General features: G+C 38.5%; 1 protein-coding gene across 2 annotated transcripts in view; it reads left to right on the top strand.

Annotated features, from left to right (window-relative positions):
• ttll12 (tubulin tyrosine ligase-like family, member 12) overlaps positions 1-18509 on the top strand; it is a 29839-nt gene extending 11330 nt beyond the window's left edge. Inside the window, exons 6-15 of one of the 2 annotated variants that reach the window (XM_053344222.1) lie at positions 1600-1676; positions 2425-2541; positions 3354-3416; positions 10646-10840; positions 11028-11139; positions 14402-14553; positions 16434-16515; positions 16851-16919; positions 17227-17365; positions 18107-18509. In XM_053344222.1, coding sequence (XP_053200197.1) covers positions 1600-1676; positions 2425-2541; positions 3354-3416; positions 10646-10840; positions 11028-11139; positions 14402-14553; positions 16434-16515; positions 16851-16919; positions 17227-17365; positions 18107-18258 — 1158 coding nt within the window. In that variant the 3' untranslated portion in view covers positions 18259-18509. The remainder of the gene's footprint in view (positions 1-1599; positions 1677-2424; positions 2542-3353; positions 3417-10645; positions 10841-11027; positions 11140-14401; positions 14554-16433; positions 16516-16850; positions 16920-17226; positions 17366-18106) is intronic. The other variant, XM_053344223.1, reaches the window with a different exon arrangement.
• Positions 18510-19786: the final 1277 nt, after the last annotated feature.

Below are 19786 nucleotides of genomic sequence, written 5' to 3'. Positions count from 1 at the left end.
GTTTTAGTTAATTTAGAATGATTTGCATTATCTCTCACTCAAAGGTAGAAATGTTCATTATTTGGTTAACCATTAGTGATGTTGATATGCCAAACCTGTAACTCATAATCAATGTCAATTCTTACACAATTTCACAAAATATTGAATAACGCATTAATTAACCTATATTAATGTGCAGGTTCAAAAACTAAAGCAAAATTACCACTTTAGCTAGAGGTATTACAATAGGTAAAAACCTATTCACTGATCCATTTTAAATTAAATTATTCTTGCATTGACAATCATCCAGCATTACTCAAAAGTCATGCTTTATTTTCTCATTCAGTGTCTAATGCATCTTCATGAATACATGAATACATACAAGTGCTTAGTGTTAATTGATAGGTAAGATATGAATATGGGCTCCACATTATTTATTGTAGCAAATCTAATGGTCAACTACCTCATCTGGAATATCCATATCACCGTTTACTGTTCTCATAGCTGTGACAGTAGAAAATCTGTCAAAAAGATTCACCACATGTAATTATCTAAATGTATCTCTGTAGTGATCTATTTAATGTTTTATAATTACTTTTATTTGTGGGATAGGGGAAGGACGAAGTGTAGATGCTTCTTCATGCCAGGTAGGGGGGGGTTGAGGTTTACAGTCTGACAGCTTCAGGGAGGAAGGACCTGCGATATCGCTCCTTCACATATTTTGGATGGAGGAGTCTTTCTTTGAAGGAGCTCTGCACTGCAGTCAGAGGGTCTTTCATGAGGTGGGAGTTGTTATTCACTAGAGATGAAAGCTTAACCATCATCCAGGACACAGCTGGCCTTGGCCTTGAGTTTTGACGCAAATCGTTCCTGTCTCATGCCCAGATATGATCATCCTGGCTTTTTTTTATTTGTCCTACGTGATGTAGACAAATGTACTTTATGGCAACTTGAGGAACAATATGTTTTATAAACAGATAAACAAATAGTCACAACTAGTGTTTAGAGTGAGCTGAAATATGCATGAGAAAAACCTTGAAGGGACTTTGTAACCTCTGCCGATCAGACTAAGAACACAATGTTAACATTTATTTTGGCTGGAATTTCAAGATCCTGTTCAAGTGTCACCACAAAAAAAAAAAAACTACTTGAATTTCAAACCCACACATCAGGACATTGCTCCATAGTGATATTCATGTTTTAAAAGCTCCACAGCTACCCTTAAAGAGCAGATCACCTCATTGAAATGCTGCAGTGATATTTAAATATTATCACATTCCTATATTGAATTTCATTATGTATATGAACCTTGGTACTTTTGGGCATATATAACCCATACATACTAAAGGAAATATGTATGTTGTTATATGTGCATTATGTATATATTATTATAAATGCCTTGTGCATGTTATGTACGTAAGGATCTATTTAAAAGACTAATAAAAACACCTGGGAACGCCTCGGGATCCCTCGGGAAGAGCTGGACGAAGTGGCTGGGGAGAGGGAAGTCTGGGCTTCCCTGCTTAGGCTGCTGCCCCCGTGACCCGACCCCGGATAAGCGGAGGAGGATGAATGGATGGATGGATGGATGGATAAAAAAATCTCTGTATGTTTCTCCAGGCCATCGCACAAGAAAACAAGGAGCAGTTTCCCACAGAAATCCAACCTCACACTGTGCCCCAAGACAAAATCCTCAAGTAAGCACACAGCCGCTGTATAAGATACTGAGGCAACATTATCTTTTTTTTTTTTTTTTAATAAAATACACCTCTGACATGAATCCAGCATCATACATCCACATATGAACCCACAGCAGGATTTTATAGCAGACTTAAAAAGGCAAAATTCAACAGATTTGAAAAGTGCTTTGTGATGTTCAAACACTTCCCAGACAGGAAGACAGGAAGTAATTAAAAGTGAGTGACTCTTTGCCGTATGGAGTGTGAGAGAGCAGGGGAAGCTGTCAGATCGTATACAATATTTATTATCTTGTAAAAAGGATGATCTTGTTCTCTATCAGAACAATGTCAGCACAATAGGCACGTCATAATGTGTTGTACAATCAGGACATGGGTTTATCAGGACATTTGAATGCAAGTGGTGTCATGGTCAGCAGATTATGACACACACACACCTAATCATATGACATAGTTACTCATTTGGAACAAGGTAATCTTTAAGACAGTGAATGCTTATGATGAAGATGAATAATAAGAATTCTCATTGCCATTTGAGCATATTACACTCACAAATTAACATTAATCAAACTAACTTTAATCATTGAAATCCAAAACTGATGATCCAAAAAAAAAAGTCTAAATATATGTATTTCTTTTTTTCTCTTTTTAATGTAATCAAGTATAATCAATATTGCTCCACTACATCATCTATCATCTGTAGTGGATTATCATTACCTCTCCGTTATCGTGCATTTTTTGCTTCCAGGGTTTACTCTGAAATGTCACAAGTAACCAACAACCTGACGCATCCACGCTTCCAGCTCACAGAGGACGAGGAGGAGGCGGACGTCATCTGGGGCTACAATCACATCAAAGACTACAGGTCAGTAACACACACTCACTACAAGAAAAGTAACTAGAAGGAGCTTAAAGGAGGATAAAAAAGGAAAAAAGGAGGCCAGTGTGAGCCAGGATCACTGTGGAGGAGAATAGAGAGGGCCAATATAGACAAATAAGGGGATGATATGTTGTGTAGCAGAGAGAATGAGGGACTAGTGTCAAGGACAGGCCTTGAGATAAGCAGCAGATTCAGAGCGCTACTACAAGATGAAGAGTAGACTGTGATGGAGGGGCAGAGAAGACAAGTGTGTCTTGTATGAAAATAAAAAGCCAGGATGATCATATTTCAGGCATGAGATAGGAACTACCTGTGTCAAATGTATAAAGAGGGATTCGGGTTCTTTTCCACAAAACCACAGACCTCAGCAGTTTTTGGGGTATAAAAAGGGGATACCTTTTTAAAAAAAACAGTGTATAAGTCTATTTTGGGGGATGTGAGGGGAAACGCTTTTTTATTAAAGACTGGTTTATTTGAATGCATCAGTAGCTATTCATTTATTAACACATATGTTTATACTCCAAAACTTTTTCAATTTACTTTTATTAGAAACACAATCAAAACACACATATTACACCTGAAACAGTGTGTTAGGTTATTGGTTAATGGTCCTTAACTGAACTGGACCGGTAGATTAACTAAGACTAGGTTCAGGTTAGTTTTAACTAAACCTTTTAAAAGAACACAGTGTCTTTACATATTTAATACAGTGTGTAGCTGTGTGCTTACTAGATTCCCAAAAACTCTTCATCATCGTCACTGTGCGCTGTAAGTCTCACCAAGCTCACTCTCCTCAGACTGTCAGTCCCAGAGTCAAACAAAGCATCATCCTTTGTTCCATTCAGTGGAAAAACAACAAAGTTAGTGAATCTTTTATTCATCAGATATCTGTGTTCATACTGTGTGTCTCTGCCACAGTGCAATAGCTGATCGTCTGTGTGTGTTCATGCACCGAGCTTCAACATCTGCTGCTGTGAGTCGGCTCTGTTTGTTCTGTAAATACTGAAACACGCTGAATCAGCACCTGACGATAAACCCGCCTGGTTTTATTTTTTATATTTTTCTGAACAACATACAGCAGTAACAGCTCATCAATAGACTATCTATTTTCATTATCTGCACTGAACTTGGTAAACTCATCATCTGAAAGAAGCAAGGGGTTAAACCGCCATGGACTTTATATTGATTGTGGATTAGGAATATACATTTTCATAATTAAGGGACCGTGATCCGAAACGACCATAGCTCCATAGTCACACTCTTTCGTAAAAATCATTGGTGAAGAATGAAGGGTCATCCCAGTTCGGGGCATAAATACAGGCTAAAATAACTGAGAGCGTGTATAATTTTCCTACCACGATGACATATCGCCCTGCAGAGTCAGTTTGCACATGAGATACCGTGAACTGTACATTTTTACTAATCATAATAGCAACGCCCCTCGTCTTAGAGCATAACTTGGATTAATACACCTGGCCAGCCCAGCCCCTAACAAGGCGAGAGCTATCACAAGAACGTATTTGGGTCTCTTGCAATGCAATATCTACATTGAGCTGTTTTAAGTGCGAGAAAATCTTTTTAAAGTTGAAGTATGTAACTCTGACACCAAGCGTTTAGAAATGGTACTGCGGCCCACGTTCAAAACACTGGAGAGAGCTGTCTCTCCTCACCCCTCCCTGCCAGAGTCTACTTCACGCGGGTTGCCAGTTGTTGGACATGATCCTGCATATCCTCCTCCGTATCAGCGGGTGCAGCTGAGTGCTGTATGACGCTGTAACCGTCTCCAGCCGTCTCCATGTTTCAAAGGCTTCTCCTATACATACCCTTGTTTTGTTTCTCAAATTGTCACAACATATTTGAGAGTCATATGAGGTTTTTTTGGTTTTGTAACATCAGACTGCAGCTCAGTGGTACCTGGCAACCTGGATGCTGAAACGCTACTGACTTGGTGATTGGTAGCTAGGTGGTGGGTGGAGCATCAGTACTGACTTGGTGATTGGTAGCTAGGTGGTGGGTGGAGTATCAGGCCAAAACACAGAATGACAACATAAACATTACTTGAGGGCTGCAACTGAGCTTTTCAAATGTGAATATTCTGGCTGGACTACTACTGTCAGTCATATCAGTGTTTGAAATGAACATGATTCCTTAATGTCTGGGGATATTTAGGGCCATTTTAGGATTATTTGGAATATATTTGTTACATACAGCTACTTTAAATTTCACTGGATGATTAAGTGTTTTGACATTCCAACTTATGAAGTTAACAGGGCAACCATCATAACCTCTTGTGTTGTTTATATTGGCCATAATGTGTATACAGGGAAATGAGCACCATATATGAAACCCAAAGACACTAAGACACAATAACAAACACAAACAAAAGTAAAAATCTGGCGGAATAGCTTCAGTTCGTAATTAGGTCCAGTACCCACCCACCCCCTATCACCAACACGAACAAGGTGATTACAACATCCCTCAAGAAAAAATCCTCACATTAAGTGTTTGTGGGTGGGGACTGTAAAGCTAAGCACTTGGGCTCCCGTCGAGCCTCCAACATAAAGAAAATAAGAAATAGTAAAGTGCAAAGTGATAAGTTTTTAGCTGTAATGCAAAGTAAACTTAAGTTATGATTCTTGGGAGAGGATATCTTAATCATGTTGAGTAGCTAAACTATACAACATTAATTACCACCCCTCAATAAACATCAAGTTACATCAAGTGTAATGTCTCTTAGAAACAACCAGCTATGCAAGCCTCTAAAAATCATTCTACAATATACATTAAACAAAAATGGGAGAAGAAATACAAATATCAGAAGAGAACTGGATGGACATATGCGAGACACAAGCCACCACTGCAAACTCAAGATCGTTGAGAGAGTTCGGCTGGAAGAATGTAGTGAGATTTTTTATAACTCCTAAAATAACAGCGCTGCAAACAGGCACACAGAGCCGAGGCTTCTGTTGGAGACAATGTGGAACCTCTATGGCTAATCACTTTCATGTCTTTTGGGCCTATCCGAAAATCCAGTCATACTGGGGGGAGGTGGCTACCGAGATAAATAAGATAATTGGGGTGGATTTAGATTTCTCTTTTGTTACTTTGTATCTCGGTATAATACCGGAAATAGTCCTACAGAAAGATAAATACTTATTGAAGATACTTTTGGCATGTAGTAGGAAAGCTATAACTAGGAAATGGCTGCAACCAGATCCTCCAACATTGGACCAGTGGCGTGGGATCATTCAAGAAACTTCCTGTATGGAGCGACTTACTTTTGTTTTAAGACTCCAGTTGGAGAAATGTACTGAACGCTGGGAAAAATGCAGGCCCGCCGCTCCCCATACGCAGAGTACGCACAGCGCGTAGGTCCTTAAGTACCTGGCGGCGGCCCCCAAAATCAAGGTTGCTAAAAAAAAAGTCATGATAGTTATTATATTATTACATTAAAGAAATGATATAAATGAGTTATGAACAGGCCCACCGTTGTTTTTCTTAATTGTGTGCCCTATTACTCAAAACACATGAATGAGCTCGTTGGCTGCGTGCCGTGTAAAGGAGGAATTATCTCTGGTTTTCAGATGATTCTTGAACACTTAAACACCTTGTAACCATGGAAACTGGTCCTTAACTTTACAGTTTAGCTTAACTACAGCAAATGTGCATCTTCACCTTCTCCTGTTTACCTCTCACTCTCTGCCACAGTGCAGCAAAAACATAGAATGTCAAAATAAAAGCGGTATTTTCAAAATAAAAGTTGACAGCCCTCTTAAGCAACACAGAAACACAAAGACACCTGAAACATGTACAAAATGACAATAATAGTATAAACAGTGATACATTATAACAGCTACATATTATATTGTAATGCTGCTGTTAAGAAAGTTTTTGACATTTTGTTTTATATATTTTGCTTAATATACCCATTTTCATAATTATATGTATATTTCATGTCAATTTTAAAATAAATTTGGGGGGGGGGGGGGGGGGACCATTTATGCTTAGGGCCCCCAAAAGCTTAGCAGCGGCCCTGGAAAAATGGATTGTGTATGCACCTCGAATAGTATGACATTAAACCATGATGTATGCGTAACAGAATACTTTGATTTTAACTGTAACACCCATGATGATCTCATGTTCTTTGTATATGTAAAAATTAAATAAAAAGTAAAAAAAAAAAAAAAAAAAAGTCAAGCAGAGAGAACATAAATTCTCTCTACTATAAATTCTACTAGACAAAGCAGATAGAAACACATATAAAAACTTAAGCATAGAAATAAAATTAAAAAGGACAGCTATTGACATTGACATCGCCAGCTGTTAAAATGTAGCCAAATGCTGCTTCTTCTCACCCATCTTTGTACCACATTCCTCTCCCTCCCTCGCTACTGCTCTCTCCCTCCTGTTCAGCACACATGACATTCAATCACTGACTGCATACATGGAGCACCCATTCATTCTGCTTTGTATTACTTTACCAAAAAATAAATAAATGCTTGTTTACTGGAGCCGGCTCGTTGGTGACATCACTACTGTAGCCGACACAGCATCAGTACGGCTCAGAACATCATCTGGCCAGAGTCACCTTTGACCCTGAGAGGAGTAAATTGGACCAGGTTTGATATAAAGACTGGCAGTCTCTTGGACAAACAAAGATTCATTAACATTCCTTGGAGCAATGGAAAGACTCTCCACTCCCCCTCTATACCATCAGATTAGAGTCACACAGACCACTTTCATAGATTAAAAAACACATTCCTGACTTTCCCCCCTCTGTGTCTCCTGAAACCACACAGAGCATGAAAGTGAGAAAATTAGTGTTAAGAACTTAAACAAGAACATCTTAGGAAATAGTATGGTTTAAACAATACCAATTACTTATATCAGTATTAATTACCTAAAGAAACCTCCATGGTAACAGCTATTACAGTGATCATAGATAAATGTGTATTTGAAGAACTGTCATTATTCTCCTTTCATATGAGAATGTTTACTTAATATGAGAAAGAAAGAAATCAATTATCTATTATGGAATAAGTAGAATAACAACGTGTTATACTTGATCATAATTGATATGTTCTGTCTTAATAGGTTATAGTATGCATTTTATAATCATATTTTAAATACTGAATGAATGATGATGATGAAAAGTTTCACCTTAAAAACCCTAACCCTAACCCCAGGAGAAAAAACAGTTACACCCCTCTGAAACCGGCTTTGCTTGACTTCAGGTTTTGCTCTGCCCATCTTTTCTTTCCTTCACCTCATACATTCTTATTTTTGTCACCTTATCTTATTCTTTTAATCTTTAGTTATTCTTTATATTAGTTTCCTTAAGTTTTTTTTTATCTTGTAATTTTTGTCAGCAAACGTACAGAGAAAAGGCCTTTAAAGTAAACCCGTCATTAAGGCAATTTTATGCATTTTTCACAAAATAACTGAACTTACTTTGGAAAAAACACCATGTCAGACACAGATTCTTAAAACATGCCCCCCCCCCCCCCCCCCCCCCCTCACTATTTTAGCATAGCTATAGCAGTGACACAATGTGCATCGTGACATGGTTTAAAAAAAAAAAAAAAAAAAAAAAGTCATACGGCAGAATCAGAAATATTTTCTTTTTTGGTGTGTTCATTACTGGCTACGCAATGTGACTTTATTTACTCAACTGTATCAACTGTTCAGATTTGAACAGGAGTTCCTAGCCTCCAGCAGAGATGAGGAACAGCTAAACTCACTTCTTTCTAACTGCACACTGTGAGGTTTTAAATTCTTTTGCTAATCAACTTCAATCAGACAACATAATACTAATAAACATTTGCTTTTCTTATTAAAATGTAGAGTCAGACAGTTGACAGTTATGGTTTGAAGTGATGCTGTGGGTTGCTGATTCTAAATGTTCACCATAAAAGACTAAGACCTTTAATTCAACCCAAAATATAGACGTGAGAGTATGTATGACATTCCTACGAAAGCACAGAAGGCCATAGCAGCTGATGATAAGGAGGAAGGAAGCAAAATGTGAGACAGTACCAGGACAATTTATGCATCTCCACTCCTCCACTGCAGAATTTATGATTCCTGTGGGCTAGTTAAAAGTGAAGTAGAACCAAATACATCATCTAATTTGGCAGATCCAGATCTGAGCCAACAACTAAATTAAAAGAGATGTCACGTACACATATGGTATGGAAAGTCCCTGAAGTAGAACAAAAGCAACCAGTGTGAGCCAATGAGATAGTGTGGCGCACAGCATTACCCAAAACTGCAAGGTATAAAAGGAATTAAAAATACATATTCAGGACTTCTTCTACAGAACTCTCAAGCGAAGTAGAACAAGTCAGCAGCTGCGTATAATTCTCTGCTTTGTCAAATAAACACTTTGTCTTTTGAACTCTCAAACATCGACTGCATCGCTTTCTTCAAATTTTGAACACGACATCATCCTGGCTTTTTATTTTTTCATACAACACACACTGGTTTTCTCTGCAGACACACTTGTCTTCTCTGCCCCTCCATCACAGTCTACTCTTCATCTTGTAATAGCGCTCTGCATCTGCTGCTTATCTCAAGGCCTGTCCTTGACACTAGTCCCTCATTCTCTCTGCTTCTCAACAAATCATCCCCTAATTGGTCTATACTGGCCCTCTCTATTCTCCTCCATAGTGATCCTGGCTCACACTGGCCTCCTTTTTTCTTTTGCACACAAACTCTCTGCAACACCGCCATTGTCAAACCTTGTTTTTTTCCTTTTTAAAACAAAGTGCCTTCTTTAAAATACACCATCATGTTTCAGTCTTTCTGATATTGACCATGTTTAAACCATAAAAAATTTTACGTTTTTGTTTTTCCTTTTACTGCATTTTTAAAGAATAATGTGAAATGAGTATATTTGGTTGCATGTTTCACAGATCTTTTTTTGGTCCTTTTACATTTCTCATCTATGGGTTACAGTGTAGTGAATTCAATCAGTAAGAGCATATTAAATCACATGAACTCAGCAGGTGTTAACACAGTTCATTCTTAACCATACATCTCAATCTTCAGTATAGCCTTTACCAAATGCAATTATCATGATTGAATAGTACATTTACACTACAATACACTAGAGCTTTCTCCTCACATTCTTTAGCTGGAAGGTATTAACCTGCTGCGTGCTACATGCAGATGACTGCTGTTGCTGTTGCTGGGGAGGAGACGGAGGCACAGTGATGTTAATGTTTTTGGAATTAAATATTTTTGGTTTTACCAACAGCAAATACTTGACGCAAATACTCTCCCATATAGCATTTTTTCTGGTAATATTCCAAATAATTTTTTCTTCCACTAGAATCTCTAATTCCGTGGCATCCGATTTCATTTTGCACTTATGGGCTTTCTGCTCATCTAAACTCTCCATAAAGACACAAAAGCATAATTGAAATACTGGTGTCTGCACCTGTTGTCATTTCCACAGTTATTCTTACTAGCTCATCCACAAAACACACGCTAACCAAATGCACAATCTATTGGACTGCAATTTAGTACCCTTTATTTTAACCGGCTGTATGATTATAAGGAAACACCTGTGATATAACTTAAAACACAATAGTCTGCTTTAAATATCACTGCAAATCAATTATTTCTTACAACTTCTAAAGGGTACCAATAATTGTATCTAGTTTATTTTAGCATATGTTTGTAGAATAAGCAAGAGTTCAGTTGTTATGACTACGTTTTTGTTTTGTTCCACTACAAACCAAACATAGACATGCACTGATATCTTTTCATTTCAACACTGATCTGGGTGAATGGTGTATTATTGTAATAATTTACAATGGACCAGTAATTTCTGCCTTATCAGTTGCACCAATCGTGTGTATTGAAGTGTGTTTGTGTCCAGTTCAGTTTCTGACTGAACTCAGAACTCATTCATTCATTACATTAATGAATTCATCTATACACACCTTTTTTTTGCATATTTGCATCAATATGTAACCACATCATGCTTTAAATTCGCTCCACTTTCAAAAAAGGAGACCCTGGCCCTTTTTTGTTGATACAGTTATCAGTTTTCTGAAACTCCAACCTTCTTCTTATCTGACAGGAAGCTGAGCGAGGAGCGACCTCATGTCATGCTCAACCAGTTTCCCTGTGAGAGCCTGGTCACTGTGAAGGACTGCCTGGCTGCTATTTCCCGGAGAGTGAAAGGAGGCCCATCACCTGATTGGCTACCAGAGACCTTTAACCTCCAGACAGAGCTGCCACAGTTCGTCAAGAATTACCAACTGAGACGACAGAGGTTGGAATCATGTTTTTTTTTAGTAATCGTAAGACTACTACATTGGTATTTTACTGATTCTGAATATTAGAATATAACCAAGGATGTGTTGCTGGTCTGATAAGCACAACAACATATTGTGTGTTGGATGGTCCCTGGCATTCAACATTTGACAGCTTCTCTAAACGTGTCTCGGTGTATGTTTCAGGGGGGAGGATAACCACTGGATCTGTAAGCCATGGAACTTGGCTCGTGGACTGGACACACACATCACCAACAACCTGGACTACATAATCAGACAGAGAGAGAGCACACCAAAGGTACCAACACACACATAGGCAGACATCACGATTAGGGTTGTGCATGAGCCCATTTTTTCAGGGTCGACTAGTAAGTGGGTATAACCGACAACGAATCGAATATTTGCTGCGTGCCGACATTCACAGGGGCTAAATAGATGATGCGTCAAAAATAACTTTCAATATTCATACCAAACAAGCTTTATCTGCCCACAATAGAAGCACCACTGCTGACTAAACTCACAAATGCTATGCAAAATGGGTTGAAGTTCAGCATTTTCCTCAAGATCAGGAGTTACTTAATATCTCATTACATTAGTCAGTTTCTTGCCATAACAGTGAAACCACAGATGTTATCACTGGTTGTTGTGGAATCTACAAAAGCAGATCTTCAGTTGTGACCTCAGAGCATTGTGGGTGTATTATCGCATGAGAGACATGTAGAGCACATCCTTTACAAACTACTGTTACCATGACAGTCAAATAGCAATATCTGTGTTGGTGACTACATTACACCTTTCTGTACCAGTTTAAAATCAGAAGTGTGAAGAAAACATCCTGTGCCAAAATACAGGGTGCTTTATTCGTGGCATGCTTTGTTACAGTTATGTGTTTATGTGTTATATCCTCAATGCAGGATTAAATCACTGGTCTTCAGTATTGTAGTGTATTAAAGAGCCAAATCTTGACAGTAATGACATTCAGCTTATTGAACTGACATCAAAAATGTGTTTATTATTAAAGCTGTTACTTATGGCCTCACTTAAAGGCAGAAGGGGAAGAAGAGCATCATAGGAAGAAATTAATAGTGTTAAATTAATCAGATAGTCCTGGGATATTGACCAATCAGTATCATCCCATCATTCCAGAAGAAGCATAGTCTACAAGGTTTAAAGGAATATGCCAGGAAAGAGTTCTTGGTCCTGCATTGTGAATCCAGACCCTTCTTATGTCAGATCTGTACATTATACTCTCTGTTTTCCCATGTACAACAACTTACTTTTATGTCTTACACACTTTTCTAAGATCACAGAATGGTTAAATATGACTAAAATATATTAACCTGATTACAAGATCAGTTTTCACAGTAGAAGGTTGCAGATTTAGTCTGGACAGAGGACCAAAATATAGAGGAAAAAGATGCATTTATGGATTTAGCTGACTTAATGTGGGCATTAATTTCTTTAATAAGGTAAGGCTGTAATTATAGAGAAAGGTGAGATGTAAAATGAATTTAAATGGGGAGAGTTATAGGAAATTAATGAAGGAGACCGGATTCAAAATATCAAAGTTTAAGTTGAATTTATTAAACTTGTACAAGAGTGGAGCATTTTACCAATGCAACAGACAGAGTTACAATAGAAAAGACTCCTCGTGGAGTAGGGCTGAACGATTTTAGGAAAAGATCTAATTGCGATTTTTCTGGCAGATATTGCGATTTCGATTTGATTCACGATTTCCTTCAAATCAAGCTTCAGTGCAATATTCACAATGTACAGTAACATTAAAACATTAAATGCTATTACTCCAATGCAAGGATAAAAACTAAAGACCAATGGCAGTTATTACAAATGAAGAACTAAAAGAGTACTTAAAAAAAGTATGGCAAAAAATCCTTAATTGTATTAATTTAAAAAAAAAAGAAAAGCTAAATAGAATACAAAACAATTCCAAAAAAACTAAACAATGTTAAATAAGTAATAAGAAAAACTAAATTCAACAACTCTTTACTTTATTCAACCCTACTGTATATTAAGAAACCTGGACTATCTTTTTAAGTGAATTTGACAAGTAATGGTAATAAAATAAAACTCAAATATCTTTTTTTAAACAAAGGCTGACACCACACGTCAGGGTGAAGTGCAGAACAAATAAAATCCCAAAAATACTTAAATCAACAATAATACTCTCTTCCCTGACATCTTTACATCACTCAGCATTTACACTCTGCGTACAGCTGTGGGATGGCAACCTGGTTGAAGTAGGTGCGGGAGGGAATCATATATCTTCTGTCCAGCGTGCGGAGGAGGTTTTTAAATCTCTCGGTGTCTCCGCTGCTCTTATCATACGGAGTTACACTGGCAGAACATGCTGTAATTGTAGTCTGTTTGCTACAGTGGGCCTGAGTATCATTTTCACCGGACTTTTCACCGGACTTTTTCGTCATGCAAATGCTTGTGTTGATTTTTCAAGTGCCGGTACAAATTGGTTGTATTTCCGCTGGATGTTGCAACTTTACCGCGACAGGTTTTGCACAGTACCTGTTTCAGGTGCACGTCTGCAGCCTCAAACCCGAAACACTCCCAAATGACCGACGTGCTGGTTTTCTTGGGGGTTATATCCCCTAACTCCACTTCAGGTCCAGCTGAAGCTATTTCTGAATAATTATAATTAAGGAGCCGGTTAATACTGATTGGTTAGCGTGACCTGTCCACGAGTAGCATGCCGCTTCTGATTGGTGAGCTTGGCAGGATGGTAGGGAGACGGCATGTATGTGTAAAATAGTTGACACAACAGATCCTGAGTCAGTCAGGAGCGCTGCAAAAACCGCAGCTTTGGCGATCACATGATCGCGCTGTCTGAAATCGCAATTTCGATCAGAAAACGATAAATCGTTCAGCCCTATCGTGGAGTGTTGTCAGACCTCCCATAACTGACAGATATTTCCATAGATACCATCATAACGGTTTCTAACAGTTGGCAAACATATTCCCTTAATCAGCAGACAAGCAGAAGTTCTCTGACCCTCCATCACACGTACAATTGAACTCTCTTTCTGCCAGTTTCAGCAGACCATTGAGACAGGAAGTATTAAATCAGTCATGTAGAAACAGGAGCACACACACATTGTATGATTTAAGACATCTGAGTTATAGTATAATCCTAATTTTTATAACAGGGAAGATAGTCATCGTCACACTGATGTATTAGCCTACTGAACTTCTTTTAAAATGTTATATTTTAGTTGATTTTGTATATATTTATTCTTTTTTTTATCTACTTTAACAATGTAACACTATTACCATTTTTATTTTCCATTTTGTGTTACATTCTTTTTCTTTTTTTCATTGCTTTATGCAGTTTTTTAGGTCATTTTAATGTGAAGCAATTGGTGTATGTAATTTCTTTTGTTGTATTTGCTCTACAAATGAAGTTATTATTACCAAATTATGCTCATGTAAATAAAGCTTTATGTGCTGAAAAGTTATTCCAGTTTAATTTCAATATGGATCATTTTATTGTGTTGTGGCCACACACTTTGTATGTGTTATTTGTCTTCCAGGTGGTGTGTAAGTACCTTGAAGATCCAGTGCTGTTCCATAGGGAAGAGGTGGGGGACGTGAAGTTTGACATCCGCTACATGCTGATGTTACACTCTGTGCAGCCTCTACGTCTCTATGCCTACAATGTCTTCTGGTTGCGCTTTGCTAATAGGTATTACATATATAATGTACATGCATAAACATACCAACATGACTCAGCAGACCAGCTTCTTCTTACTTCTCCTCACTTTTCATCATTCTGACCTCTCTTTCTAGTCGTGGGTGTAACACCTGCTTTAGTTCTTCATCCTATTACAAATCGTTTTCCTTTTTTTTGCCAAAGCTTAATCTCCTTTCTCCTTTCTTGTTTCAAAGCAAGATCATTAATGCCCTCACAGGAAGTGTAGAGCCTTCAGAGGAGCTTATAGACTTAAAATATAACAGCGTGGATTTTTTCTCCCCATCATAAACATTGCTGAGCATATCCTTCACAATCATGTTAGCAATGAGAGACGTAACGTTACTTTTCTCTCTGAGACTTTTGTCACACTTTCCTTCAGCTGTTCCAAATGTTGACGTACTAGTTTGGTGATTAGCGTCAGGTCCATCTCCCTCGGTAACCGTCACAGCAGATGGATGCCTTTTCATATGAGTCAGCTGTTCTCTCCAGTCAGCTAGCTAGCAGGCCAACTTACCACCGAGTCAAAGCATCAGAGGGCAGCAGTAAAAATTCACTCCGTGTCAAGTTCTACTTCAAAATAAGGTGGAGATTGTTTACAAAAATGTAGACATCCCCCTAGTGGCTGAAAGTGAAAATTGCTCTGGAGTAGTTTTATAATGAACCCTTCATACTAGACTATACACCTCAACTCTTGATTAAAGTTTTTCAATGAAAAGGTCGACTTTAGACCCTGCGACCGACGATAATTTGTTTTTAATGACACATCCCTAATCATGATGCCAGCTTGACTATCGTCAAATCCACATTAAGCTGACTAATCTCACAAATGCTATTCAAAATGCGTTGATGTTCAACATTTTCCTCAAGATCAGGAGTTATGTAACATCTCATTAGTATGGTTCTTTCCATAACAGTTATACCACAGTTGCTAAACTTCTTTGTTCGTGGAGACGAGATGTTACCACTGGTTGTTGTGGAATCTACAAAAGCAGAACTTCAGTTGTGACCTCAGAGCATTGTGGGTTAATTATCGCATGAGAGACATGTAGACCACATCCTGTGCAAACTACTGTTACCATGACAGTCAAATAGCAATATCTGTGTTGGTGACTACATTACACCTTTCTGTACCAGTTTAAAATCAGAAGTGTGAAGAAAACATCCTGTGCCAAAGTGCCAGAGTGCTTTATTCGTGGCATGCTTTGTTACAGTTATGAGTTTATGTGTTGCATCCTTAATGCAGGATTAAATCACTGGTCTTCAGTATTGTGGTCCAGCTTGATTAAGGTCAAATCCACATTAAGCTGACTAAACTCACAAATGCTATTCAAAATGGGTTGATATTCAGCATTTTCCTCAAGATCAGGAGTTGTGTAACATCTCATTAGTAAGGTTCTTTCTATAATGGTTATACCACAGTTGCTAAACTTCTCTGTTTGTGGAGATGAACATGTTGCCACTGGTTGTTGTGGAATTTACAAAAGCAGAACTTGGTAGTGACCTCAGAGCATGGTTCTCTAGTTATTTTTTAACTAAGCCGTTTCCTTACTACATGTAAAAATATAATCATTATGGCAAGAACTTTTAAAATATATACATACAGATATAGGTTTTGCATTCAGGACAAAAAGACTAAGGCAGTGTTCAGACTGACTTGAGCCTTATGTGAAAAAATGCACCTCTCTTATTCATTTGAATCAGGGTAGTGCATTGATGCAGTGGGTGTATCAAAGCAGATAAATCTGGCAAAATTAAACTGAATCTGGTTCAAATTTTGCTGCAACGCAACTTGACAATTGGCTAAACACATAATGTAAGTGTAACTGTTCTCATCCCTTTCTCATGCCTGGACTTTGTTTTCTCCTCTCTAGACCTTTCTCCTTGGACCATTTTGACGATTACCAAAAGCACTTCACTGTCATGAACTATGCAGAAGGTGTGCAGCTCAAGCAGGTACTTTTCAATTAGCTCCCAGTCTGTCTTCATTCATTATTGGTTGACTGAAATGATAAGGACAGTTAATGTCTCATAGCAACGTATATATTGACACAGCTTCTTCTTATTAGAGTTGACTGTTTGCTCAATAGATTAATTGGCCTCATGTTCTATGATGGCCTCCATAACATTTCTGGTTCCACTCTGGTTGGACACCTTTGTGGCATATCATTGCACAATCACAATCATACACTTAAATGATTAACTCAAACAGGTATTGCTTTTTTACTTTTCCAAAGTCTGCAAAACTTGGATTAGTATTCATTGAAGGATCACTGTCTCTCTGTCTGTAGGTGCACTATGATGAGTTCATCCCTATGTTTGAGAAGCAGTACCCCCAGTATCCATGGAAGGAGGTGGAAGTAAGTGTGAACATTAACCCTTTATGACTGCAGGAGCTTTTCTTGGAACTTCCAGGGGAATTAAAGAACTATGGGTGCCATCATTCCCATTTTAGTTCCTGGCATGTACTTCTTGCCATTGTTAGTCTGGGTCAGATCCATGTCATCACCACAACCACAACACCAGAGGAATCCAGTATCTCAGAGCTTTAACCACTGAACATTGTCTTTATTTCAGCTTTTTCCTCATTCAGATCCTCATTTCAATCATTCCTTTCTCTCCGATTAACTTTCTTGTTATGTTCTTTCTTTTCCTTCGTTCTCACAGGCAGAGGTATTTAAAGCGTTCAAGGAGCTCTTCGAGGCAGCCTCATCTCGACCGGCTCCATACGGTGTTTGTGCCTACCCATCATCCCGGGCAATCTATGCCGTAGACCTCATGCTCAAGTGGCGCAGGGGGGGAAATGGTAAGTATTAGTTCTATACTTAATTCATCAGAAGAGCGGAGAACATCGGCATCCGGTCCAATGAAGTCCCAATCTTATTTGTTTGGTGCTATTTAACTTTTCATAAGTACAGCCATGCTGCTCAAGTTAGGACTACTACGCTACCTCATGCCTATCAGCTACTTTGTCAGATTTGTCAAGGATTTAGGTTATGTATTAGCGCACCAGTGTCTCTAATAACCTGTTAAGAAAATAATAATGACACAGTAGCCTATTATTATCAGTCAGTACTAAGTATCTGTCAAAGTGGTCTCCTCTCATAGAAATTTGCTAGGGTCCTATCACCAATCACACAACATCAAAGCATTTCATTGGTTATATTGTAAACAGATAAAAAAATGTAAAAAGGTGCACAAATTATGCATGCACAGACCAGAGCAAGCAAGATCCTGTTTCCTGAGAATCCAGCCACATGTGTCCCAGTTGAGCGATAACAGTTTTAAGCTGCCAAAGTTAAAAATATAACACGACACCGCCACATCTAATCTTCAGTCTGATAGCTGCAAGTTATACTTTGGATGTATAAAGTGGACTCCATATGGCTCAGTTGGGTTAGGGTTACCTAAAAGTCCTAACCCAAACCTGCCACAAATCCAACCATGTATATAAATAGTACCTTATAACACCTTTTAATAGCGCTAGTCTCTGTTGTGCTTCATCGTCCAAATCATCTAATTTGTGTGCGTTCTGACCCTGTGTCAGGTGAGCGGCTCATGCAACCTCAGATCCTGGAGTTGAACTTCAGTCCAGACTGTGCCCGGGCCTGCCTCTACCACCCCTCCTTCTATAACGACATGTTTCAGACGCTGTTCCTGGACCAGCCCGAGCAATGCCCCGTCACTCAGATCGCATGATCCCACTCAACTCTATCATACGTACAGAGAGAAAATCACTTCCTCTGTAGCCAGTATGATGCCACTTTGATGCCATTTTCTACTTTTACCATCAACTTTTGATTTGAATTTTCAATCAACATTCCTCTCTAGCAAGTTTATTTTTCATTTGAGACTAAATGGTTTCAAAGTTGCTTTCAAAACCGAGTGTTTAAAACCAGAACATTAATGTACAAATGAGCATAAATAAAGTCATATTTGGATAAACTGGAGTTCGGCTTGTTTTACATATATGTTTCCATTGGCTTAAATAGTCTGTGGTGTAAGTGTAACAGATATATCCAAGATAATAATAGATATATTGTTCTAACAATAACCACAGGTTTTTTTCCCCTCTGACCCCCTTCCTGTCTGCTTCTCCCTTATTTTTGCTACACACCTCTGTTGCAGTCTGTGGAGGAGACTCTAGGATTGTGCTGAATTTTACATCCTGCTGGCAAGAAAACCAGACAATGACCTACTGTTAAGTGAGCTAGTCCAAAGAGATAGATAGCCTTTATTGTCCCATGGGGAAATTTGTTTTCACAATCTGTCAGAAACACTGCCAAACATTAAATAATATACATACAAACACCACCAACATTGAGAACTGTAGTTGAGCTCGGTGAGGTTGGGTGTGGCATGGTTAATGATCTTTGATGTGGTGTGTGTTATTTTTGTGAGTTTGTTTCTATTAGTGGTGGACAGCATGTTGTAAAAACATGGTGAGCAGTACAAGAGGATGAGTTGAATGATGCTGGTGTACAGTAGTGACAGAAGGTGGGTGGCAACAGAGAGGGCACAGAGTTTTCGAATGACATGGAGTCTCTGTTGGGACCTTTTGTGAATGTTGGTGGTGTGTTGGTTAAATGTCAGTTTATTGTCTACGGTGAGTCCAAGGTCTTTGAAGTGGCTGACTTGTTCAACTGTCTGGTTCCATAACCAAACAGTTGACAAGGACATTTAATGTCTCATAGCAACATATATATATTGACACCTATGCTGGAGCTTCTTCTTATCAGAGTTGACTGTTTGCTCAATAGATTCATTGGCCAGTCCAGATGGGGGTGTGCATGAGGTGTGGATGACCAAAGAGGAAGCAAAGCTTCAGAAAAGGGATGCTTGGACTGGCTGCCAGAAATGGAAAATTGTGTGGTTGATTAGTTAAAAGAAGAGTGTAAGCATGCTTGTGTAACTATTACGAAAATTCTCTCAAAGAGGCACAGACTCGTTGAAGTTTCAAGTGTTTATTCGTCTTGCAGCAAGGAGACAAGTCATATACAGCAGTACAGAGTTTTCTGACTAAATACATGAAGCAGTAATGTGACAGGCGCCCCTTTGATAATGTAGTGCTACTATAATTTACGACATAGTATCGTGATTAGATAAGGGGAAACACCAGCTGGTTCTGTGAGAAGACTGACACTTTGGTACTTCTTCAGTCCTGATCAATGAGAGTTGATAAGTTCATACAGAGGTTAATCAGTCAAAACAGAGTATAGATTGTTAA

This window comes from Scomber japonicus, chromosome 23 (assembly GCF_027409825.1).
Source record: "Scomber japonicus isolate fScoJap1 chromosome 23, fScoJap1.pri, whole genome shotgun sequence".
Classification (NCBI taxonomy): Eukaryota; Metazoa; Chordata; class Actinopteri; order Scombriformes; family Scombridae; genus Scomber; species Scomber japonicus.
Note: the sequence above shows the minus strand (reverse complement) of the source record. Positions and strands in the feature narration are given on the sequence as shown.